This window comes from Gorilla gorilla, chromosome 1 (genome assembly GCF_029281585.2).
Source record: "Gorilla gorilla gorilla isolate KB3781 chromosome 1, NHGRI_mGorGor1-v2.1_pri, whole genome shotgun sequence".
NCBI classification, from domain to species: Eukaryota; Metazoa; Chordata; class Mammalia; order Primates; family Hominidae; genus Gorilla; species Gorilla gorilla.
Window position 1 is genome coordinate 129,821,573 of NC_073224.2, and position 26,795 is coordinate 129,848,367.

Consider the following 26,795-nt stretch of genomic DNA (forward strand, 5'->3'; position numbering starts at 1 on the left):
TTAGTATCTGCCCATTTGAAGAAGTAGGCACCTCTTCCAGTCTGCATTCCAGTTGCAGGGAATGCCCTGCAACAGTCAACTATTTACAGATTTTGGTTAGGCCATTTTGCAGGGCCCATAGGGAGGGCTTGCCTAGTGCCTGGGTCTGTGGGGGCTGGCCTGGTACTGGGGGGAGTTCTACAGTTAAGGGCTCTCTGGCCGAGTGCCTGGGTCCACAGGGGCAGGCCAGGAGCCTGGGGCCATGAGAGCTGGTGTGGCAGTGGAATGGCCCTGGAATCTGGGTCCACAGGGGTTGACTTGGATGTTAGCTCTGTAGGAGTGGACCTGGAGCCTGGGGCTATAGGCATTGACCTGGTGCTAAGGTCTGTGGTGAAGTCATGTGCTCACGTTACTCTCCTTGCCCCATACAAAGGGTATTTCTCTTTACACTGTGCTATGCAGGGTAGGAATGAATGATACAGGTAATGTGAAACTGTCCTTCTTACCGTCTTCAGTGTGCCTTCTTATTTCCATGCTTCACTGAGGTGCTATACTTTCTCACCTGGATTCCTCAGGTCTTGTGAAAGTTTTTTTTTGGTGCATGGATTGTTGTTCAAATTGATGTTTCTATGAGGGGACAAGGGCTGGAAACTCCTATTCTGCCATCTTACTGATGGCACTCTAGTGTGACTTTTGAATCCGCCAGTAGGAAACCTTTTATCATCCTAAGAAGCACAGATGTGTTTAGCTATTTTATTTGAATTTGGAAGGATAGTCAGAAGGACCTGGTCCACAAAAGCCAGAAGAAGGGACTTGATTCTCAATATACTACTATTTAATAAAGTCAGAATTGGAGAGCCTACAGATTCCTGTTTCATATTATCACTACCTCCATATTACTTATACTATGCATCTCTCTTCTTTCCTTTTCTAGAAGCATTCCTTTTAAAGGCTTGCTTGCTTTTTGTTTTGTTCCTAATTTTCCTAGTTTTCTTCAAAAATTTTCTGCCATTTAGTAATGCATATTGCTTTTCTAGAATTATGCATCTCAGCAAAGATTACATGAGGATTCAGAAATACTTTCTAGCATGACTTCTATTTCTTTTATACCCCAAATCTTAGAAACCTAGTTAGGTCCGCCTTTGTAGTTCACTGTCTAAATCTATTTTCTTATATTTTGATTGTTCAGGTAAAGGTTTTATTCTAAAATAATGAACACTATACATTGACAGAAACAAATGGATGAATTTCACCAGAGTTACTACATTCAATTATGTTAGCTATCTAATTCACTATATATATAAAGCTTGTAGCTTTGAACTAATTAGGGTTGTAGATTTTTACCTTTGTTTTTTTTCTTTTTTGAAAAAGAGAAGCAAGCTTCTGTCTTGATTTTTAATTCTTTAATTTAGTGCAGCTGTAACTGGTGGCATGAATTTGTTATTACTATTGGCAAATTTCTAAATCTTGTAACCCAAATTGCTCATTCTATTTTTTTCAGATCAAAGCCAGTGTTTACCATGCAATCCCATAAACAACTGCGTAATAAACTTAATTCTATTTTTGTATTTGTTTTTAGTTGATGCTGTAACAAATCACCACACATTCAGTGACTTGAACAACACAAATTTCTTAAATTATGGTTCTGCATGTCAGAAGTCCAACATGGATCTCATGGGGCCAAAGTCAAGATGTCACAGGACTATATTCCTTTCTGGAGATATTAGGGGAAAACTCATTTCCCTGCTCAAGGTTTAGACAAGCTCTTTCTCATTTCTCTTTCATTCTCTCTTTTTTTTTTTCATCTCTTTCAATATGATTGTAATCCCATGAAACATAGTTCAGCATTCAGGAAGAAACAAACTTAAACTATGTAATAGTCATTAATTTATATAATAAACTTAATATAAAATTAAATTTAAATATTTAAGATTATAACTATAAGATAAAAACTGTGAGTTTTATCTAACTCACAGTATTCCAATTTTCTAATTATTTCTTTAATTGTGATACTCAGAAGACAGGAGAGAGAGACTTTACTGTTGATGGTGATGGTGATGGCTGTTATGATGTTGAACCTTTGAGGGTCTTAGTTTCCCTTTTATACACATGAAAGTCATCTGGTAGTCTTTTGATAGTTGTCTTAGTTATTAAGATATTTGAGAGTTTCCTATTTAATTCAGTTTGTTCAGCCTATTTTTTTTTTTTTTTCATTGAGACAGGGTCTCACTCTATAACTCAGGCTGCCACAGCCTCAATCTGCCAGGCTCAAGTGATCCTTGATCCACCTCAGTCTCCTAAGTAGCTGGGACTACAGGTATGCATCACCACACCTGGCTAATTTTTTTATTTTTCATAGAGGCGAGGTCTCACTATGTTGCCCAGGCTGGTGTTGAACTCCTAAGCTCAAGCAATCCTCTTGCCTCAGCCTTCCAAAGTGCTGGGCTTGAAAGTGTGAGCCACTGCACCAGACCTCAACCTACTTTTTTTTTTTTTTTTTTTAACAACTGGAGATCTTATTTTCTGACTAAATCTAATAATTTTTTATGGAAAATGTAAGTATATTTGTGAATTGACAGTAGGGTTAAAGGCATGATGCCCTTTGGAATTGCTTTGTTAACATCAGAAGCAATATCTAAGATCCCCCTTTTTTTTTTTGAGACAGGATCTCTCTCTGTTGCCCAGGTTGAAATGCAGTGGCATGATCTTGGCTCACTGCAGCCTCAACCTCCTGGGCTAAAGCCATCCTCCCACCTCAGCCTCCTGAGTAGCTGGGACCACAGGCATGCACTACCATGCCCAACTAGTTTTTTGTGTATTTTGTAGAGATAGGGTTTTACCATATTGCCACTTTCTGTTTTCGAACTTTTGAGCTCAAGAGATCCACCCACTTTGGCCTCCCAAAATACTGGGATTACACATGTGAGCCAGTGTACCCATGCAGATCCTTTTCTTACCTTTTAAAAGATTACTGGAAAATTTGAACATGCCTCAACATTTTAACATATGTGAATGCCATTTTGATATGAATGCAAACTGGTGCTGATATTTACATATGGGATCTATCCGTAGTAACTGACTTTTGATGCTCTTTCTTTTTAGAGGTTGCTGTGGACTGAATGTTTGTGTCTCCCCACAATCCCTATGTTGAAACCTAATCCCCAATATGATGATATCTGGGGATTGAGGCTTTGGGAGGTAATCAGGTAATGAGGGTAAAGCCCTCACGATGGGCTTAGTGCCATTATAAAGAGAGACCCAAGAGAGTTTGATTTCTCTCTCTGTCCTCTGGCTTGTGAGGGCACAGCAGGAAGACAGCAAACCAGCAAGAGTCATCACCAAATGTGACCATGCTGGTACTGATTTTAAAGTTTCCATCCCCCGTAATTGTGAAAAATAAGTTTCTGTTTAAGCAACCCAACCTGTGGTATTCCGTTATAGTAGCCCAGACTAAGACAGAGATGTTTAAATTTTATTGTGCTATTAAATAAAAGTACCGGAGCCTCAAAGCTCTGTTGTTTAGATCTAAAAGATCTAAAGATATGAAATAAATATTGTTGAGGCAGGATGAGGTGGTTTTGTTTTGTTTATTTTTCTCCAACTTTTATTGTGAAAAATTTCACACGTCGGAAGAGTTGCAAGAATAGAACAATATGGTACAATAGTACCAGTGTGTCTTAATTATTATTTTGCTGCAAAAGCACACTTGTACTTTTTCTCTCTAATGTGATTGTGTGTGTGTGTGTGTGTGTGTGTGTATGTGTTTATCTGTTTTCTTCCCTGACCCATTTGAGAGTGAGTTGCAGATATTTTACCTCCAAATATTTTAGCATGTATCCCATTTAGGAAGTTTAACATTGATACAATATTATGTATCATATCGTTCATATGCAAGTTTCTCCAGTTTTCAGATTTAGAAATAGCAAATGATTCTAAAAGGGCATAATTACTTTGAAAAATTGAAAATCACTTTGAAAAATCTGGAGTTTTAAAGATGATTTACCATATGGGAAACTGTGGCAAATTTTAAATGAATATCCTGAAGTATGATTCTAATCCAGATTGAATTCAAGCTGTGAATTTTTGTTTTATTTTCTAAATTTTTTTATTTCAGTAGATTTTGGGAGGAATAGGTGGTGTTTGATTACATGAATAAGTTCTTTAGTGGTGATTTCTGAGATTTTAGTGCACCCATCACCCAAGCAGTGTACACTGTACCCAGTGTGTAGTCATTTATCCCTTGCCACCCCTCACCCTTTACCTCCAGTGCCCAAAGTTCAATATATCATTCTTATGCCTTTGTATCCTCATAGCTTAGCTCCTACATATGAGTGAGAACATACGATGTTTCGTTTCCCATTCCTGGGTTACTTCACTTAGAATAATAGTCTCCAGTTCCATCCAGGTTGTTGCAAATACCATTATTTCATTATTTTTTATGGCTGAGCAGTGTTCTATGAGATCGATCTATCTATCTATCTATCTATCTATCTACTTTTCTGCCTTCCCTTCCATCCCCTCCCCTCCCCTCCCTTCCCATCCCCTCCCCTCCCCTCCCCTCCCCTCTCCTCCCTTCCCTTCCCTTCCGCAGAGCCTCGCTCTCTCACCAGGCTGGAGTGCACCAGCGTGATCTTGTCTCCCTGCAACCTCTGTGTCCCGGGTTCAAGCAATTCTTTGGCCTCAGCCTCCCAGGTGGCTGGGACTACAGGTGTGCGCCACCATGCCCAGCTAATTTTTTTTGGTTTTGTATTTTTAGTAGAGATGGGGTTTCACCATGTTGGCCAGGGTGGTCTTGATCTCTTGACCTTGTGATCTGCCGGCTTTGGCCTCCCAAAGTGCTGGGATTACAGGTGTGAACCATCACACCTAACCCATATATACCATATTTTCTTTATCCACTCATTGTGATGGGCATTTGGGCTGGTTCCATATTTCTGCAACTGCAAATTGTGCTGCTATAAACATGCATGTGCAAGTATCTTTTTCTTATAATGACTTCTTTTCCTCTGGATAGATACCTAGTAGTGGGATTGCTGGATCAAATGGTAGATCTACTTTTAGTTCTTTAAGGAATCTTCACACTCGTTTCCATAGTGATTGTTTGCATTCCCACCAACAATGTAAAAGTGCTCCTTTTTCACTGTATCCATGCCAACATCTATTATTTTTTGATTTTTTTGATTACGGCCATTCTTTCAGGAATGAAGTGATGTCACGTTGTGGTTTTGATTTGCATTTCCCTGATGCTTAGTGATGTTGAACATTTTTCCATATGCTTGTTGGCCGTTTGTGTATCTTCTTTTGAGAGTTATCTATTCATGTCCTTAGCCCACTTTTTTTGATGGAATTGTTTGCTTGGTTTTTTTTCTTGCTAATTTGTTTATTTGTAGATTCTGGATATTAGTCCTTTACCAGATGTATAGACTGTGAAGACTTTCTCTCACTCTGTGGGTTGTCAATTAACTCTGCTGATTATTTCTTTTGCTTCGCAGAAGCTTTATAGTTTGATTAAGTTTCATCTACTTATCTTTGTTTTTGTCGCATTTGCTTTCGAGTTCTTAGTCATGAAGTCCTTGCTTAAGCCAATGTCTAGAAGGGTTTTTCCAATGTTATCTTCTAGAATCTTTATGATTTCAGGTTTTAGATTTAAGTGTTTGATCCATCTTGAGTTGATTTCTGTATAAGGTGAGAGATGAGTATTCAGTTTCATTTTTCTACATCTGACTTGCCAATTACCCCAGCACTGTTTGTTAAATAGGGTGTCTTTTCCCTACTGTGTGTTTTTGTTTGCTTTGTCAAAGATCAGTTGGCTTTAAATATTTGGCTTTATTTCTGGGTTCTTTATTCTGTTCCATTGGTCTTTGTGCCTATTTTTATACCAGTACCATGCTGTTTTAATGACTATGGCCTTATAGTGTAGTTTGAAGTCAGGTAATGTGATGCCTCCAGATTTGTTCTTTTTGCTTAGTCTTACTTTGGCTATGCGGGCTCTTTTTTGGTTCCATATGAATTTTAGGATTGTTTTTTATGGTTCTGTGAAGAATGATGGTGGTATTTTGATACTGCATTGATATTGAGAATTGCAATTCCAGTTTGATATTGGGAATTGCATTGAATTTGTAGATTGCTTTTCTTTTGGCCATATGGTCATTTTCACAATATTGATTCTACTCATCCATGAGCATGGGTTGTGTTTCCATTTGTTTTTGTCATCTGTGATTTCCTTCAGCAGTGTTTTGTAGTTTTCCTTGTAGAGGTCTTTTACCTCCTTGGTTAGGTATATTCCTAAGTTTGTTTGTTTGTTTGTTTTGCAGCTATTGTGAAAGGGGTTGAGTTCTTGATTTGATTCTCCATCAAGCTGTGAACTTTCAATATATTTTTGGGCATGAAAACTATCTTTAAATGGTGTGAGGACTTACTATGTATATTTTGATGTTTTCTTATAGTTTATATACTTTCTTGTGAAGACAAAAATAGGGGGTCTTCAAAGTCTTTTTTTTTTTTTTTTTTGAGACAGGGCCTTGCGATTTCACCCAATCTAGAGTGCAATGGCATGATCATAGCTCACTATAAACCTGACCTCCTGGGCTTGAGTGATCTTCCCATCCCAGCCTCCTGAGTGGCTAGGACTACAGTCATGTGCCACCACATGGCTTTATTTTTTATTTTTTTGTGGAGACAGGATCTTGCTATGTTGTGCCACCACATGGCTAATTTTTAATTTTTTGTGTGTGGCAACAGGGTCTTGCTATGTTGCCCAGGCTGGTTGCAAACTGTTGGCCTCAGGCAATCCTCCTGCCTTGACTTTCCAAAGTGCTAGGATTACAGGCATCAGCCACTGCCCCCAGCCTACAAAGTATTGAGGTACGAATTAGGGGAAGGTTTCTTGTCAAGTTTTCTTTTAACTCTAAAATTCTATGGCTTTCAATAATTTAACAGATATTTAAACTATTAAATATGTAACATTGTATTGGGTGCTCTAGGAAATGTAGATAATCCTTGATCACCAAGAATTCAAGGGAATTAAGAAATTATATACAAATACATGCATGAAAGTAAACTGTATATGAAGAGTTGTAAGAAATATTTTAACAAAGTGCAGTGAAAATTCAGAGACAGAAGAAACTTGGCTGGGTGGTAAGAATAGAACAGATAAGCTTCATTGGATTGTAAGTACTTGTTAACAGAAATCCAGGGTCTCTACTATAATTTTCCTGTGTATACAATAATTTTAACTGGAATTAATTGTATTAACCCATTTATGCCAGAGGTTGCAAATTTTTTTGTGTGAAAAATCAGATCTTGGTGATAACCTTGAGCAGTAGGATAAAAATAACTCCCACAAGCTTAGTGTTCCAGTAATGGAACACTAGGCATAAATGTATTAATAAGCATGAGGTATGCATAATTCAATTAGATTAACCAAAAATAGGGGAATACTTGTGTTTGTGATATATTCCAAGTAAAAATTATTGAAATTTTTATTGAAAATAATACATTATAACAAATTTAAGTGTAGTAAAGTAGAAATTAAAAAGAAAAATGTCATCTATAGCCACCTCATTCATAGATAATACCTATTGACATCTCTGTTTTTTTTTCATTTTTTCTATATTGTGTGCATGTTTATATTTGATGTTGCATTCTGCTTCAAATTAGTTGATAAAATAATTTTTTTTCACTTTAGTACCACACTTTTGCAAGCATTTTTATTGGCAGCATAATATTATATTGAGTAGTTGTGGCATGATTTACTAAAACATTTTTCTGTTGTTTAACAAAATAATTAATTCTTTGTAGGAACAAGCAACTGTAGAAATGGTAAAGTTATGATAGAGAACAAACTTGTTCCAAGATCTCTTGGAAGGATCTTCCTTAATTTTTTATCCTGACAATTTAATACACCAAATATTTTACATGATTTTTTTCTTGCTTATTTTTTTACTACTATTTTAACTTACCGTTATTAAATTATTTATGCTTTTCATTACATCTAGTTTAGAAAATTTAGTGTTTCATTGACTATTTGGAAAGATTATTCTGTATATGCTCAGAGAAGCGGTAGAAGCATCAAGCCAGCTGATGTGGAGCCCAAAGGGTTTGGTGCAGGAACATCTGTAGTGGTGCATGGCCAGGGACAGCCATCCCCATAGGCTCAACTTGCTCCTATAGGAGTCTTTAGTGCTAGGGGAACTGTCAGTCCTCAATTCTGCAGGATGGTCTTGCCCATCAGATGAGGCAGGTCCAACCTGAGCACCCCTTGTTCTGCTGACCCCTCCCAGGCCCCATTCCTGCTTGCAGGGCAACCTCAGGTGCCCTGGGGGGCCTGCAGTAGTACTAGTAGACCATGGGTGATCAGCGGAGAGTTTCAGCAGGGTGGTTTCTATGGGCATGAACCAGCCTGCATACTCCCTCCCTATGTTGCAGTTTCCCCTAACCCATGGCAACTCACTCAGCTGGCGTGTATCTGTGTGGGCGAGTTTAGCTTTCCTTTGCCACACCAGTGTGAGGGAGTACAGTCCGACCCCCTCCACCCACCAACTGCCATTGCAGGCAGAGCCTTGGCAGACACAGCCAGCCTTCTCCAACCAGCAGCCTGCCCTTGCACTAACACTGCTGTGGGAGTCAAACTAGGCACAGAGAACAGCAGATCCTCCCCAGCCCTGAGTGACAACTCCTGCTTGCAGGGCACAGAGAAGGCACCCAGACCTACACCTGCCAGTACCCCGCCCCTGAGCCAACACCATTTCTAGCATGACTGTGCACACAGTCACCAGCAGGGGCCCCCTGCACCCTGCTCCAGCTGCATTCCCTTCACTACTCTGGTGAACACCCACACGGAGACAGGCACCCTGGCACCTACTAGCACTCTGCCACAGCTGCTGCTACCACTGCTGCTGGCACGTGCAAATGAGGATGGATCCTGCTGTCGTTGCACTATGAAATGCTTTCATTCACACCACCTATCAGAGTGTAGTGACCAGCGGTCTGGGAACACCTTAGGCCCACCCCCCGACCCCAGCACAGTGGATTTCTAACCTCGAGGAGCCAGAGAACAAAGAGCCAATGCAAGTCCGCCAGAGTTAGAGCACACAGTCCAGGAGTTGAGAGCTGAGAAGTGGCCCTCTAACACCTTCCAGAAATGAAGCCAGTCTGCTGAATTCACCTATACCACAGTCAAACTCTTATGGTCATCAAATAGGATAAAAGGAAAAAACAAACACCCAAAGGTCAGCAACCTCAAAGATTGAAGGAGGATAAGCCCACAAAGATGAGAAAGAATCAGCACAAGAACCCTGACAACTCAAAAAGCCAGAGTACCTTCTTTCCTCCAAATGGTCACATCTCCGTTCCAGCAAGGATTCTGAACCAGGCTAAGATGGTTGAAATCACAGAAATAAGATTCAGAATGTGGATAGGAACAAAGCTCATTGAGATACATGAGTATGTTGAAACCCATTCCAAGGAAGCTAAAAATCAGGATAAAACAATGCAGAAGCTGATAGACAAAATAGCTAGTATAGAAAAGAAGGTTACAACCCAACAGAGCTGAAAAACACGCTACAAGAATTTCATAATGCAATTGCAGCCATTAGTAGCAGAATAGACCAAGCAGAGGAAGGAATCTCAGAGCTAGAAGACTGGCTTTCTGAAATAAGACAGATAAGAATAGAGGCAAAAGAATGAAAAGGAAGGAACAAAACCTCCAAGAAATATGGAATTATGTAAAGAGACCAAATTTATGACTCATTGGTGTTCCTGAAAGAGATGGGGAGAATGGAACCAACTTGGAAAACATATTTCAGGATATCATCCATGAGAACTTCCCCAACCTTCCTAGAGAGGACAACATGCAAATTCAAGGATTGCAGAGAACCCAAGTAAAATACTTCACAAAGAAGATCATCCCCAAGATACATACTCATCAGATTCTCCAAGGTCAAAATGAATGAAAAAAATGTTAAAAGAAGCTAGAGAGAAAGGTCAGGTCACCTACAAAGGGAAGCTCATCAGACTAACAGACCCCTCAGCAGAAACCTTATAAGCCAGAAGAGATTGGATGCCAGTGTTCAACATTCTTAAAAGAAATCCCAACCCAGGATTTCATATACAGGCAAACTAAGCTTCATAAGTGAAAGAGAAATAAGATCCTTTTCAGACAAGCAAATGCTGAGAGAATTCATTACTACCAGACCTGCCTTACAAGAGCCCCTGAAAGAATCACTAAATATGGAAAGGAAAGACTGTTACCAGCCACTACAAAACACACTGAAGTACACAGACCAGTGACATTGTAAGGCAACTACATAACAAGTCTGAAAAATAACCAGGGTCTGTGACAGTGTCAGGTCCAAACATACTAATACTAACCTTGAATGTAATGAGCTAAATGCCCCAATTAAAAGGCAGAGAGTGGCAAGCTGGATAAAGAATCAGACCCATTGGTATGCTGTCTTCAAGAGACCAGTCTCACACGGAGTGACATACATAGGCTCAAAATAAAGGGATGGAGAAAAATCTATCAAGCAAATGGAAAACAGAAAAAAGCAGGGGTTGCAATCCTAGTTTCAGACACAACAGACTTTAAACCAACAAAGATCAGAAAGATCAGAAAAGACAAAGAAGGGCATTACATAATGATAAAGGGTTCAATTCAACAAGAAGTGCTATATCCTAAATATACGTATATACACCCAACACAGGAGCACTCAGATTCATAAAGCAAGTTCTTAGAGACCTTCAAAGACAGATTCCCACACAATAATAGTGGGAAAGTTTAATACCCCACTGACAATGTTAGATAATTGAGCCAGAAAATTAACAAAGATATTCAGGACCTGAACTCAGCACAGGATCAAATGGACCTGATCAATATCCACAGAACTCTCCACCCCAAAAAAACAGAATATACATTCTTATCATTGTCACATGGAACATACTCTAAAATTGATCACATAAGTGGAAGTAAAACACTCCTCAGTAAATGCAAAAGAACTGAAATCATAACGAACAATATCTTGGACCACAGCACAATCAAATTAGAAATCAAGACTAAGAAATTCACTCAGAACCATACAATTACATGACAATTGGATAGCCTGCTCCTGAATAAACTCTTGGATAAATAATGAAATTAAGGCAGAAATAAAAGAAGTTCTTTGAAACTAATGAGAACAAAGAGACAACATACCAGAATCTGTGGGATACAGCCAAGGCAGTGTTAAGAGGGAGATTTATAGCACTAAATGCCCACATGAAAAAGTTAGAAAGGTCTCAGCTTGACAACCTAAATCACAACTAAGAGAACTAGCGAAATAAGAGCAAAGAAATCCCAAAGCTAGCAGGAAACAAGAAATAACCAAAATTAGAGCGAACTGAAGGATATGGAGACGTGAAAAACCATTCAAAAGATCAGTGAATCCAGGAGCTGGTTTTTTGAAGAAATTAATAAAATAGACCATTAGCTAGGCTAATAAAGAAGGAAAGAGGAAATCGAAATAAATGATCAGAAATGACAAGGGTGATATTACCAGTGACCCCATGGAAATATAAATAACCATCAGAGAATATTATGAACACCTCTGTGAACATAAACTAGAAAATCTGGAAGAAAATGGATAATTTCCTGGACCCATATACCCTCTCAAAACTGAACCAGCAAGAAATTGAATCCCTGAACAGACAAATAACAAGCTCTGAAATTGATTCAGTAATAAATAGCCTACCAACCAAAAAGAGCCCAGGACTAGACAGATTCACAGCTGAATTCTACCAGATATACAAAGAAGAGTTGATACCATTCCTACTGAAACTATTCCAATGAAGTTAAGGAGGAACTCCTCTCTAACTCATTCTATGAGGCCAGCATCATCCTGACCAAAACCTAGCAGAGGCACAACAAAAAAAGAAAACTTTAGGCCAATATCCTTGATGAACACTGAAGCAGAAATCCTCAAGGAAATACTGGCAAATCAAATCCAGCATAACATCAAAAAGCTTATCCACCATGATCAAGTAGGTTTTATCCCTGAGATGCAAGGTTGGTGTAACATATGCAAATCAATAAATGTGATTTATCACATAAACACAACTAAAGACAAAATCCACATGATTATCTGAACAGATGCACAAAAGGCTCTCAATAAAATTCAATACTACTTCATGTTAAAAACTCTCAATAAACCAGGTATCAAAGGAACATACCTCAAAATAGTGAGAGCCATCTATGACAAACCCATAGTGAACATCATACTGAATGGGCAAAAGCTGGAAGCATTCCCCTTGAAAACTTGCACAAGAAAAGGATGCCCTCTCTTGGCATCCTTTTTCCATTCTCTTGGAAAAGAATACCACTCGTTTTCAACATAGTTTTGAAAGTCCTGGTCAGGGCAGTGAGGCAAGAGAAAGACAGAGCATCCATATAGGAGGAGAGGAAGTTAAATTATCTCTTTTTGCAGATGACATGATCGTATACCTAGAAAACACCCCAGTCCCAGCCCAAAAGCTCCTCCAGCTGATACACAAATTCAGCAAGGTCTCAGGATACAAAATCAATGTGTAAATATCAAACTTTCTTATATACCAACAACAGTCCAGCTGAGAACCAAATCAGGAATGTAATCCCATTCACAATTGCCACAAAAAGAATAAATACCTAGAAATACAGCTAACCAGGGAGATGAAAGATCTCTATGAGGAGAACTACAAAATATTGGTTAAAGAAATCAGAGATGACACAAACAAATGGAAAAACATTTTATGCTCACGGATAGGAAGAATATTGCTAAAATGGCCATACTGCCCAAAGCATTGTATAGATTCAATGCTATTCCTGTTATACTACCATTTACATTTTTCACAGAACTAGAAAAAACTATTTTAAAATTCATATGGAACCAAAAAAGAGCCCAAATAGCCAAGGTGATCCTAATCAAAAAGAACAAAGCTGGAGGCATTATGCTACCTGACTTAAAACCGTACTACAGGGCTACAGTAACCAAAACAGCATGATACTGCTACAAAAGCAGACAGATAGACCAATGGAATGGATTAGAGAACCCAGAAATAAGGCCATACACCTACAACTATCTGATCTTCAACAAACCTGACACAAACAAGCAATGGGGAAAAGATTCCCTGGTTAATAAATGGTGCTAGATAACTGACTAGAGATATGCGGAAAATTGAAACTGGACGCCTTCCTTACACCACATAAAAAATTAAGCTGGATTAAAGACTTTAATGTAAAATCCCAAACTATAAAAACCTTGGAAGACAACGTAGGCAATACCATTCTGGGCATAGGAGTGGGCAAATTTTCATGACAAAGATGCCAAAAGCAGCTGCAATAAAGGTAAAAATTGACAAATGGGATCTAATTAAATGAAAGAGCTTCTGCATAGTGGAGGAAACTATCAACAGAGTGAACAGACAACCTACAGAGTGGTAGAAAATATTTGCAAATGATACATCTGTCAAAGGTCAAATATCTAGCATCTGTAACGAACTTCGATTTACAAGAAAAAGCAACCCCATTAAAAAGTGGGCAAAGAGCATGAACAGACAGTTTTCAAAAGCAGACATACATGCAATCAACAATCATGAAAAAAGACTCAACATCACTAATTATTAGAGAAGTGCAAATCAAAACCACAGTGAGATACTGTCCCACACCAGTCAGAATGCTATTATTAAAAAGTCAAAAAACAACAGATGCTGGTGAGGTTGGAGAGAGAAAGGAACACTTATATGCTGTTGATGGGAATGAGTGTAAATTAGTTCAACCATTGTGGGAGACGATGTGGCAATTCCTCAGAGACCTAAAAACAGAAATGCCATTTGACTCATCAATTTCATGACTGGGTATATATCCAAAGATTTATAAATCATTCTATTAAGACACATGCACTTATATGTTCATTGCAGCACTATTCACAATAGTTCGCAAAGACATGGAATCAACCCAGATTCCCAATGATAGAATGGATAAAGGAAATATACACCATGGCATTCTAAGCGGCCATCAAGAAGAACGATCATGTCCTTTGCAGGAACATGGATGGAGCTGGAGGCCATTATCCTTAGCAAACAAACACAGGAACAGAAAACCAAATACCACATGTTCTCACGTACAAGTGGGAGCTAAATGATGAGAACACGTGGACACAGGGGAACAACACACGCTGGGGACTATCGGAGGATGAAGGGTGGGAAGAGGGAGAGAATCAGGAGAAATAACTATGTGTACTAGGCTTAATACTTGGGTTACTAAATAATCTGTACAACAAACCCCTATGCTACAAGTGTACTATATAACAAACCTGCATGTGTACCCTTGAACTTAAATTTTTTAAAAGTTTATTAAGGTGAAAATGGTTATTGAAAAATCTTAATCTCTGAATTAGTAACAGTTCCCACATGCTAAATGATGTATCACAATATCTCTTTATTTAAACTATAAAACTAGGCAGAAACTGAAATTATTTTCTAGTAGGAGAGTCTTTTAAAAGGTAGGATTCATAAGTGTTGTTTACATATTATGCATGGGTCACTGACAATCAATGTGTCTGTAAACAACTCTGTTGTAGTTAGGGCTCTTTTCGCTTTTGAATTTTGATTGCTCAGCCAAGGGTTCTTTGTTGATAGCTGGTTTGAGTACTTTTATATACTATACTTAATTCAGATTAATGAGCTTTGTTAATACTGATTTGAACTAGCTAGATTTTATTTGTTTACTTGTTTTTGTTATTTTTAAGAACGACCAATTCCAGATCTATGCTAATTTAAATATGTCCTCAAAAAGGGGGCACATATTTAAAAAAACAAACCAAAACATACATTTATGTTGGAAAAATCTTCTTAGTTCATTGTTAGTACCCTAATTTTTGTAGGTTTTCATAGGAATTAATTCTTTCAGAGCACCTTTTAGACTATGTTGTCGGCAGCTAGATGCGCCATTTACTTCAAGAAATGCAACAAAATTGAAACCAGTTTAACTGCTAAGTGATTCGAAGTAATGCAAAGTACACGTACTACTAAATCATAGAGGATCTAATTTTTTTTAAAAACCCATTTGTTAGGCTCTCATATAAATATAACACTTAAAACAATAAGCACATATACTGTTATATAGTTCAAGATTTTTAGCTTGTAGACTTCCAAAGAATGTGGCATTTTGTTTTAGTTTTTGAAGTACCTTTCTCTTTTTTTTTTTTAATTTCAGTAGGTTTTCGGGGAATGGGTGTTGTTTGGTTACATGAATAACTTTAGTGGTGATTTCTGAGAATTTGGTGCACCCATCACCTGAGCAGTGTACACTGTACTCAGTGTGAGGTCTTTTATCCCTAACTCCTCTTCCACCCTTTCCCCCGAGTCCCCAAAGTCCATTGTACGAAGATACTGTACCTTTCTTTTAATGCCAGTTTATAATGCATGTTCGAACTTTTAACTTCACTAAGTCTATGAAGGTAAGATATACATAGTAAGAACTAAACCTGCTAAAGATCATCCTGTTTATGCAACATCATTAATTTAACAAATAAGCAGAGTAATGCATTTAGGACAAAAGTTTATGTTTGTTATTAGGGATATAAAGTCTGTTATCCCCAGGATCTTAGAGACTAAGAGAGTAGTATAAACAAATATTTATAGTAAACTCTGTAATTACTATAGAAAATATCACAGAAGCACAACAGCTCAGCTAACTCTGCCATATTAAAGTAGAGCAGTATTATGACTGAATAAATCAAAACAGCTGACATCATTAGACCTGCTATGATTGATAAGAGGTTTTTCTCTTTGACAAGTGGTTGTGATATATGTAAGAATTCCTAGTTTTTCTTTAATATGATAGATAAACCTGACTAATGATTTTGAAGCATTTAGTGGTTGAAATCTTTCTGTGAGCTTTTTGTTTATCTTTTATTTTTAGCCCGATAGTCTGATAAAGGAACTGTGCTTTAATTTGCTTCTTTTTTGCTTGTTGCTAATGCTTTTTATGATTTCCAAATATTTCAACTTCATTGTTGAAAAATGAACATATTTTCAGGTAGATATTATATTTTAATGGATTACAACTTAGATTTTAAATTTGCTGAAATTTTTCTTTGCCAGGGGTAAGGTTTCTGGTCAATATAAATAGAATCATCATGTGTTTTTGTCTCCAAAAAATTAGCTGCGTATTTTCTGAATTTGAGGTTTGAATTAAGAATTGGGAATGCCAATTGATAGATGGATGGATAAATGCTTATGATAGCTCACTGTCTATGAAATCCTATATGTGTTTGTTAAATGTGACTGTCAGCACTAAGTAAATCAGTAAATAGATTACTTTCCCACCCTAAGGATCTACAGAGTGTCTTAGAATTTCACAAAAGGAGCAAACCTCTGACTTGATGAAATAAATTTTGATAATCAGTTTCTTGTTTGTTTCTAGCATTTTGTTTATCTGTTTATTGATCTGTTTCTTAGTATAATTATGATTGCATTTTATATTGGACTTTTTTTTTTACCTTTTTAAAAAAACCACATTCAGCCAATTTTCAATTGTTTAAACTTTCAGCATGTTTAAATATTTGTGTTTATAGTTTTCAGAATTTTTGCTCAGTTTTGGAATAGTACCGATTACCTAAGGTAAACCTGACCCTTAATGAGCAAGTAAATTTGTAGGCTGTATACATTTTTTTAAAGTAATTGTTATCTAGGCCAAATTAGCCTTCAAGATACATTGTCTATTGACTGAGGCTCCTTAGATCTCTTATAAAATGCATTATATTGCCTGACTTGCATATTATATTATCTAGGTAAAGCAATGTAATTAAAGCTTAACTGAGGTCATGGGTGGTGGCTCACACCTGTAGTCCCAGCACTTTGGGAGGCGAAGGCAGGCAGATCACTTGAGGTCAGATGTTCAAGACCAACCTGGGCAACGTGGGGAGAGCCCGTTTCTACAAAAATACAAAAATTAGCTGGGCATGATGGCGCATGCCTGTAAGTCCCAGCTACTTGGAGGCTGAGGTGCGTGGATCACTTGAGCCCAGGAGGTGGAGGTTGCAGTGAGCTAAGATCACACCACTGCACTCCAGCCTGGGTGTCAAAGCGAGACCCTGTCTCAGGGAAAAAAAAAAAAAAAAAAAAAAAAGCTTAATTGATTGAACCAGATTCAAGAAAACAGTGCTAAATTATAATTTTCTCAATACTGTAAATATCTTTTTCAATCTTCAGCTTCATTAACTTCTATAATTTGAAATTATCCCAATTATTACCTGACATGTACTAAAATTCCCTAAAATGGATCTTGAGTAACATTTTCACAGTACGATAATTTTTCTCTCTGTATATATTTATTTAGTCACATATATGCACATACATTATACAAGCATTACTTGTCTATAACTGTAAGGTCAGAATTTGAAGTTGTGTTTTCTTTATCTTTTTATTTCCAATACTTGGCATCAAGTTGATATTCATTGGAAGTAAAGGAGGAAGGAAATGAATAATCTTCAGATACTAAGAACATTACACTTAAATTATTAAATCTAATTTGCATTCTCATATATTGGCTTAGCTTGGTTATTTGTAACAAGAATATAAAAATATATGTGACTGGGAATGACATGAATAGAAACTTCTGGAAAATGGAATGGTAAGGTCTAGAGAAGTGGTAAATATTTCATCACTGGAAATGAGCAAGCAGAGGTTAGGTTATTCTTTGACATTGATATTGAAGCAGAGAGTCTCTATAATGGGTAGAAAGTTCAAAGTGACCTTTAGGATCTTTTATCTTCAAATTTCTATGAAAAGTATATTTACTTTAATAATAAGGTTAAGATGTTGGAGTGCATACAGTAAAAAACTAGAAAAGAACCAGATGTTAGAAAGGAGATTTCTTAACAAAATACGGTTAAAGAGGATTTCTCATATTTTATATGGAAAGAAGGAACTTTGATATTTAAGTAGGAACCATCTTCTAGGGGACCCTGTTGATTAAACAGGAAATCTAGAAACTAGGCAAAGAAAAAAAGAATTTGGCTATATGAAAGTTAAAACTTATATTGCAAAAGAGAACATAAAATTAATAGTCCAAATAAAATTCAGAAAATAAAATATTTGTAACAGAGATGCCAGATAACAAATTTGTATCTATAATATGGAAACAACTCTTATAATTTGTTTAGAAGATAACCCAATGGATAATGGGCAAAGGATATGAATAGGCAGTTTTGGAAGATCAAATTTAGATGGTCAGTAATGTTTCAAAAGATGCTCAGACTTATGAACTGTTAGTGATATGCAAATTAAAATAACACCAAACTATCATTTTACATGCATAAGGTTGTCAAAGATTAAAATAGTCAAAACACTTACTACTTTGGCATGGGGATGTGGGAAGTGATTTGAATACATTGCTGTTGGAAATGTAAGAGTTATTTTATCTCTTTTTTGGAAGGCAATCTGGCAATATTTATTAAAATGGAAAATACACATACTCTATGCTCCAGTAATTCCACTTCAGGAAATATATCCCTAAGAAATAAAAGTACTGGTATGTACAAGGATGTTTATTTCAGCACTGTTTATAATATCAAAAATTACAAACAGAATAATGCTTATTAAGGGGATGGGTAAATTAATTATAGTATATTGCAGCACAGATCATTATATTACTATCACAAAAAGCACTATATGAATTAGAGGGACTTTCTGTGAGGTACTATTGAATGAGGAAAGAAAGATATACAGAAGTATGTATTAATATATCCAATTCTTTTGTAGAACAGTGACCAAAATCCTATGTGTGAGTTTATATATGAGTGTGTGAACCTACACATTTATATGTTCATATGGCAGGGCAGTATGTAGCAAAAAGAAGAATTCATACTCAGTGGTTAACATGTTTTTAGAGAGTTATAATAATACAACAGGAGTAGGAAGGAAAAGGGAGGTAGGCCCATACCAGGTAATTAGATGTGAGAATGGAACTCAAAGAGCAAGTCAAGACTCAAGATTTAAATTTGGGAGTGAACTATAGAGGCAATATTAGATGCTAACAAAACCAAATGTAATGGCTAACCCTTTAACATCTATCTGTATTTTTTGTCCTATATTTTAATCAGTTTCTGCTTCACCTTGGTCAGAAAAAGCTCAGCAATAGGTTTTGTAATATTTTCTGTTTTAACTAGCTCAAATAAACACATATTAATTGAAAACTTCTAACAGCTTTTATTTATTCAACAAATATTTCTTGATCACCTGCTTTCTGGCAGGCATTGTTATGGCCCCTACAACGACAAATAAGACATACCGGGTCCCTACATAATAAATAAATAAATAAATAAATAAATAAATAAATAAATAAATATATAATGTCAGATCACATAAAAGCTATGAAGAAAAAGCATTTTTTCAACGGATAAAAAGGGACAGAGCAGGGAAGGGAAAAGGAGAGGAGGCTTAACTATTTTGGATAAGGTAGTGAGGAAAAGTTTTTCTTTCAGAAGGTGAATTTGACAAAAGATCCGAATGAAATGAAGAACCAGGCCAACTGTATATCTGGGAGAAGAACCTTTCAGTCAGATAGAACAAGTAAGAAGACCTTGAGGCCTTGACTTATTCTAGAAACTTGAAGACCAGAGTGACTAAAGCATAGAGACATAGAGTGTGAAAAGATGAGTTCCAAAAGGTAGGTAGGGCCTGATCTTGTAGGGTGTCGTCACCCTTGTAAGGAGATAGGATTTTATTCTGGTTGTGATGGGAAGCTGTGGAGGATTGCAAGCACTGGAAGATTATGACATTGGAGGCTGTGCTAATTTGGATTTAAGAAAGCTCACTCTGATTACTCTGTAGGAAATTGATTATAGGGTATAAGAGGAGAAGCAAGAAAGACTATTGCTCTAGAGTAGGCAAGAGATGATGGTGACCCTATTAATTAGTAGAAGTAGTGAGAAAGGTGTCAGATTTCAGATACATTTTGAAGGTTAAGGGAGGGGTGCTTGAAGATCATGAGAGAAAGGACTGATATATTTTAGTCGAGTCCACTTTGGAATCACACAAAACTATTTTTAATTTCGAATATACTTTAGTGCCCCCAGCATTAATTATGCAGAACGTTTTAGGCTGTTTAAAAGCAAAGCAGATAAATTAAAAGGAGGTTAGTGGTTAAAACTTCTCTTTCCTGTAAATCTCAAAGCAATCACAAGACCCCTCCAAACCTCATATCCCTTTTTTTTTTGCTAATGGTCGTAGATCACACCAGTGTTCTACATTTCATATTCTCTCAGAACTTGCTTTGACCCTCAATGTCATTCTGTTGTAACGATAATGAAAGTTAAGGTAACAAAAACCACTTATTGTTTATCATGTGCAAAGTATTGGTTTAAGTGCTTTTGCTATATTAAATGCTTTTATCCTCAAACAACCCTGTTGTAACAAAAAACAAGTTCAGTAGCTTGCCACTCACAGAGTCCAATTAACAAGAGCAAGGTCTGGTATAAAGACAGCTACTTTTTATTCCAAAGGTAGCTTATAGGAAGAAGTATAGGCTTCCTGCCTTAAGGGTACCACTTCCCTTTTGGAGCAGAAAGAGGGTGCTTTTAAAGGGGTTGCCTGGCACACCAGCATGAATGGCATGCAGGGGAGAAAGCAAGCAGGTGGGGAGTCGATGTACTAGCTTTGGTGCTTTATCTACTGGGTAGTCGAGCTGGTGACTGCTGGCGCCTTCTTGGGCAGGCCTAGGTTGTAAAAAGCATCCCCAAACTCTCCAGATGGGAGAGAGATTCATAGTGGGCATGCTTTGGGTTGTAGATGGACTGTTGTCTCTTGAGGCAACCTCCTGATGAGTGAGAGTTCTGCTCTGGAGCTTCTAAGTACATAGTTAGATGAACTTGCCCTGTAGGAAATGTCTGGTAAAGAGGAAGTAAAATAGAGCTAAGTAAAAAGTTGGGGAAAGGAGGGAAGAGAAAAGAAGAGAGAGAGAGAAAAAACAATTAAACTATCTCTTGGAAAATTGGGATACACTATGAGGTAGCTGCTGTAGCTGTTTTACATGTGAGGAAACTACTAGTATATATGTACTGTAAGTGGCATTAGATAAACTCAGCACCTAAGCCTACTCAGCATGGCATATTATATTTTATAGTATCCTCTCCACTACTTGTAAGGGGATAGCGTTTATGTTATTTCACTAATCTTTTATATTTTTCTGTTTTACATGGTATTGAAAAACTGTAAGCAGAAGGTTTGAGGGAATAGATAATGCTTTAAAATTTTGGCGTCTGTAAATCTAACCTTTTCTCTTATACTTCCAAGTTTGAATATCCTGTTGATTTTTTTCTTAGACCACCCAAATATCTTGAAAATTACCTTGCTTTTGAACCTAAACAGTGTCTCTCAGATAACATTTCACCTCTAGAAGTTACACAAAAATCTTTCAATAGATAATGTCTTGATTTTTGATTGACAGAATATGGTCATTGTATTACCTTATCTTTGCATCCTCAGTGCCCACATAGCACTTGGCACACAGAAAATGCTTAGTGAATGTTTACTGAATGACTGACGGGAGAGAACAGTTTCTCTGTATAATGTGATCTCATTTTTACCTACTAAAGAAAGACAGGTTTGCTTTCTAAGATGGGGAAATGTGATCACTGACTGCCCCAGATTAGACACTCCAGTGGAAAGAGAGAGGTTCTATCTTCCAGTATTCATGTCAACCTTATTGAAGAACTCTGGCCCTTTTGGGGGTCATGTGCCTGTTCTTTGGACCAATCATTACTGCCAAAAAAAATGAGCTATTACAACTGGCTAAGCCTAGGTCAAGTTTTCCTTTTAATGGCCGTGGAGGTATATTGCATTACTGAAAGGAAAGCTATGTGGAGCTTGAGCAAACAAAGAATGGCAGCTGTAATTATCCACAACAAAAATTATATAGAATTAAAATTTCCAAACAAGTCTCAACTCTTGTTTGCAATTTTATGAAAATTATAAATTTATGAAAAAGCGCAAGTTAAAAAGAAAAGAAACATGGTATGTAAACATGGGAAATGTACATTTTAGTATTTTTGTTAAGTGGGAAGAGAAGCAGAGGTGAACTCTGTGAAGTGATTGAAAATAGAAATCTTAAGGGTAGGCACCTCTCTTTTCAAGTTTCCATACAGAGATTTTAATTCCTTCGGTCAAAAGGCTGCAATTCAAGTTGTTTTTGCAGGCCTGGCTCATTTTTCCACTGTTTTCCTCATGGGCTCAAAGGTCCGTTGAAGTGGTAAATAAACGTGCTTTGAAGCTATCACAACTCACCTTGTGTAGTTGAACTTGCTTAGGGGCCGTTATCACAGTTCCTAGTAAGCCAAGCTTGTTTCTGACAGCTACGGAGGATGTGAGAAAGAACAGAATTGGATAGAGAACCATTTGGGAAATGGGAGAGATGTGAGTGCTGATATGCTTTCCCCTCCATCGCTAATAATAAACTTCTAGTGCTATTCCTTGTTCTTTTAAATGTACCTATAGCACGTTTTGCTCTATGCAGGAAGTATTCCCTAATGAAAGAATGGGGTCAGAGCAAAAGGAAACATCTAAGCTTTATTGATCTGTGCTTATCTTGCATTGCTGCTCTCTGCTGAGAAATTGATTGATTTTTTTTTAAAAAAAAACTTCAGGAGCCTTTGTTGGATGTTGCCATTGCTGTTGCAAAATAGGAAAACAGTTATGCATAAATTATCTGGAGAAAATATTTTCCTTGATTTTTTTTTCTTTCTAAAAATGTGTGGGAAGAAATTATACAAAGTGAATAAATGGTGATATTATTTAGAAACCATTCTATTTTCACTTAGGCAACCCTAACATTAAGCAAGAGGATCTTTGTGGGGAATTTACTGTTAATATTGTTTGCATATTTACCCAAACAGCTTGATATAAGGGTTTTTTTGTTGTTGTTGTTCTTAAATTACCATTTTGAGATCTAGAAATTTTTCCCAGCCCAAATAACAACAAAATCGTTTACTCATTTTAAAACTTTATTATTTAAAAAAACCCCACTAACAACCCTAAAATGAATGACTCCGTAGTTATTTTTACCTTCTTTTTATGAATTCCCTCAGCTGAAATTAGGATAATGTTTTGTTTTTTTCATCACTGTTGAATACTATTCAATTATCTTTTCATAGAAATGATGTCATTGTTATACACATGCAGTTTCTGTGGCATTGGAATGAGTGTGGCACCATAAAAATAATTCTTAAAGATTGTCAATGTAGTGTTTTCTATATCATTGTTTACGAGAGTTATGGTTTCTGTTGTTTTTAGTGCATAAAAAATGCAATTTTTAAGTATTTTTAAAAATCAAACATTTGTAAACCATAATCTCCTGCATATTGTTGGTACTGTAAGTGCTACTTAGGTAACAGAAATGTTATAAGTATTTGATAAGATGCTTCTAAACATTATACATAAGAACAGTAGGCATTTAAGATAAACAGAAGTGTAAAATACATTTAATCCTAGGCCTTGACTTTTTTTTTTTTTTTTACATTCTGGATAATATTATCTACTCCCATGACATTTCAAGTGGATTCACTTGTGTAAATGTGCACATGATTCAAAGCACCAAATATCTGTTTGGCCTTTTCAATAATTCTTCTTGGGTAGCTATCCCTTCTGCTAATAACTTCATCTTTCATCAAGACTAAAAATAAACTTTTGAGATATCGCCCTTAAGTTTTTCTCTACTTAGACTGTTTCTCTTTCACGCTGTTGCCAGATTATCTTTCTAAAGGCAAACTCTTGGTCATATGACGTTCCTGCTGAAATATCTCCAACATCTTATGTTGTATAGAGGAGAAATTCTAAACTCTAGCATGAACTTAGAGGCCATCAGCAATCTGTCCTTAGCCTAATTTTACTAGTTTCGTAGTTTGCCCAGTGATCCTCCTCTAACCACCATATTATTAAGCCACATTTAACTGCATGCTGTTTCCACACCTGCCTTTATGAACCCATCTTCACACGCACTGTTTGCCCTGAGTATCCTTATTTTGCTGCTCAAATGTCCCTTGATTTCTCTAGGATTCTGCATCCTTATAACACTATGCCTAGATCACTATAACATTAATACATTACATTATAGTTAATTGTTGAAGTCTTTCTCACTAGACTAGGGACCCTTTAAAAGCATGAACTAGCCAATATTTTTGTAAATCCCTTATCCTGTGCTCATTGTGGGGACTTGACATGTGGTAGGTGACATGCCTTTATATATTGTATTGGGTGCAGTTGCAGGGTTTAAACATTTTTTCCCTCTGAAAGAACTTGTTTGAACTGTAAAAGTGTCTAAGGAATATAGTACCTTTTTCCCCTATCACATTCTTCCAAAGTAGGACCTGTTAAGGATATTCTGGTAATTTAGTTGTGGGTAGGGGGAGGTAACCTTAAAGTATGAAATATAAAATCTTGTTATAATTCACTTGACAGTAAATATTTAAAACTAAGTTAAATAGCCCAAGAGAGTTATCTATACTAACACAAGTTAGGAAAGAATGAAAAGATGGTTGTTAGAAACAAATACTTCGTGCTGCAAAGAAGAATCAGCACTCTGGCAAAAAGCTTTCACAGCAAGGCCATTCACTTCTGCAGAAGGGTGCCACTCATACCTGGTGTGGTCACAAGAGCACACCGAGCAGGGTATGGCAGGGGTTTTTATCCCTAACAAAGTTCCTAGCACTTCTGTGTCCTTTCCCCATTGGCTGGGTTTGGACCTCACAATCTAAGCTAACTTGATTGGCTAAGGTTTAAAATTGAATACAGTTAATTTCCATGTATTAACTTTCTAGACAACCTTGAACAGGTCCTTGTACAATTAAAAGATTGGGTCAGATCATCTGGCAGATTTCTTATTGGGTAGTTACAAATGACTAGATAAATAGTAGTTCCATAAAATTTAATTTCTAAGATAGGACATTTAATGAATTTACTGAAGCTGATATTGGGCTATAACTTAAATGGTTTTGACTCAGTGAAAGTTGAGTTAATGAAGGAAAAAGTCACCTTTCAGGAGCATTTGCTCCCAGGGGTGGCAAATTAAACAGCATTATTGTGATTATGATCTTTACCTCTTCCCCCAAACTCCCTTACATAAAGAAGACTTCCTCTTAAGTCTTCTTTATTTCTCTTTAAATGTAGAGGTCATTTAGTTCTTTAAGGGGGAAAAGACAGTAATTTGAAAACGTTCAAATGCCAACTTTTTTTCACATTTAAAATAAGTAAAATAATTATTCTTAGGGCAAGACAAAATAGGTAAAAATGACTCATATATATTTGCAGGACTACGGGAGTCATAATAAAGCAAAACATTTTTTTCTGTATGTCCAGTGTTAGATTTATAAAATCAAAGTCATACAAAGACAGATGTTTAAGCACATTAATCTTCTATTATAATGTTTAGACCTCTCTTAGCTTGGCTGTAATTGTAAAATCGCAGGCCTTGAAGAGAGAATAATTAACTCTATTACTGCAGCAACCACTCAAAGATCTAAATATTTTGGAGTGTTCTATTTGAAAATTAGAGGGAGAACTAGTCACTACAAAACCATCTACAGATCTTTGTGTTCTTTTTATTCTTTCTCCTCAACATGTAGTTTGTTGCATTTGTAAGGGAGAGAAATAAAAATATGTTTTTGGGCATAAATTTTAAGATTTTTAAAGCCTGTTCTTTTCATTCTGTCTTCTTCAGAGTGGTCTGCTGACTGATGAGGCAAAACATTTGTACCCTTGGACATATCTCAAAATAATAAGAGCTATCTATGACAAACCCACGGCCAATATCATACTGAATGGGCAAAAACTGGAAGCATTCCCTTTGAAAACTGGCACAAGACAGGGATGCCCTCTCTCACCACTCCTATTCAACATAGTGTTGGAAGTTCTGGCCAGGGCAATCAGGCAGGAGAAGGAAATAAAGGGTATTCAATTAGGAAAAGAGGAAGTCAAATTGTCCCTGTTTGCAGATGACATGATAGTATATCTAGAAAACCCCATTGTCTCAGCCCAAAATCTCCTTAAGCTGACAAGCAACTTCAGCAAAGTCTCAGGATACAAAATCAATGTACAAAAATCACAAGCATTCTTATACACCAATAACAGACAAACAGAGAGCCAAATCGTGAGTGAACTCCCATTCACAATTGCTTCAAAGAGAATAAAATACCTAGGAATCCACCTTACAAGGGACGTGAAGGACCTCTTCAAGGAGAACTACAAACCACTGCTCAATGAAATAAAGGAGGATACAAAGAAATGGAAGAACATTCCATGCTCATGGGTAGGAAGAATCAATATCATGAAAATGGCCATACTGCCCAAGGTAATTTATAGATTCAGTGCCATCCCCATCAAGCTACCAATGACTTTCTTCACAGAATTGGAAAAACTACTTTAAAGTTCATATGGAATCAAAAAAAAGACCGCGTCGCCAAGTCAATCCTAAGCCAAAAGAACAAAGCTGGAGGCATCAGGCTACCTGACTTCAAACTATACTACAAGGCTACAGTAACCAAAACAGCATGGTACTGGTACCAAAACAAAGATATAGATCAATGGAACAGAACAGAGCCCTCGGAAATAATGCCACCTATCTACAACTATCTGATCTTTGACAAACCTGAGAAAGACAAGCAATGGGGAAAGGATTCTCTACTTAATAAATGGTGCTGGGAAAACTGGCTAGCCATATGTAGAAAGCTGAAACTGGATCCCTTCCTTACACCTTATACAAAAATTAATTCAAGATGGATTAAAGACTTAAACGTTAGACCTAAAACCATAAA

General features: G+C 36.8%; 2 protein-coding genes across 2 annotated transcripts in view; one reads left to right on the forward strand and one right to left on the reverse strand.

The window, feature by feature from the left end:
* Positions 1-26,791, forward strand: part of LOC129525220 (membrane-associated guanylate kinase, WW and PDZ domain-containing protein 3-like) — a 121,913-nt gene extending 95,122 nt beyond the window's left edge. Inside the window, exon 2 of the mRNA XM_055354253.2 lies at positions 25,703-26,791. Coding sequence (XP_055210228.2) covers positions 25,703-25,719 — 17 coding nt within the window. The 3' untranslated portion in view covers positions 25,720-26,791. The remainder of the gene's footprint in view (positions 1-25,702) is intronic.
* The window catches only part of GSTM2 (glutathione S-transferase mu 2), a 1,178,915-nt gene that overhangs the window by 586,841 nt on the left and 565,279 nt on the right, over positions 1-26,795 (reverse strand). The gene's annotated exons all lie outside the window — the stretch shown is intronic.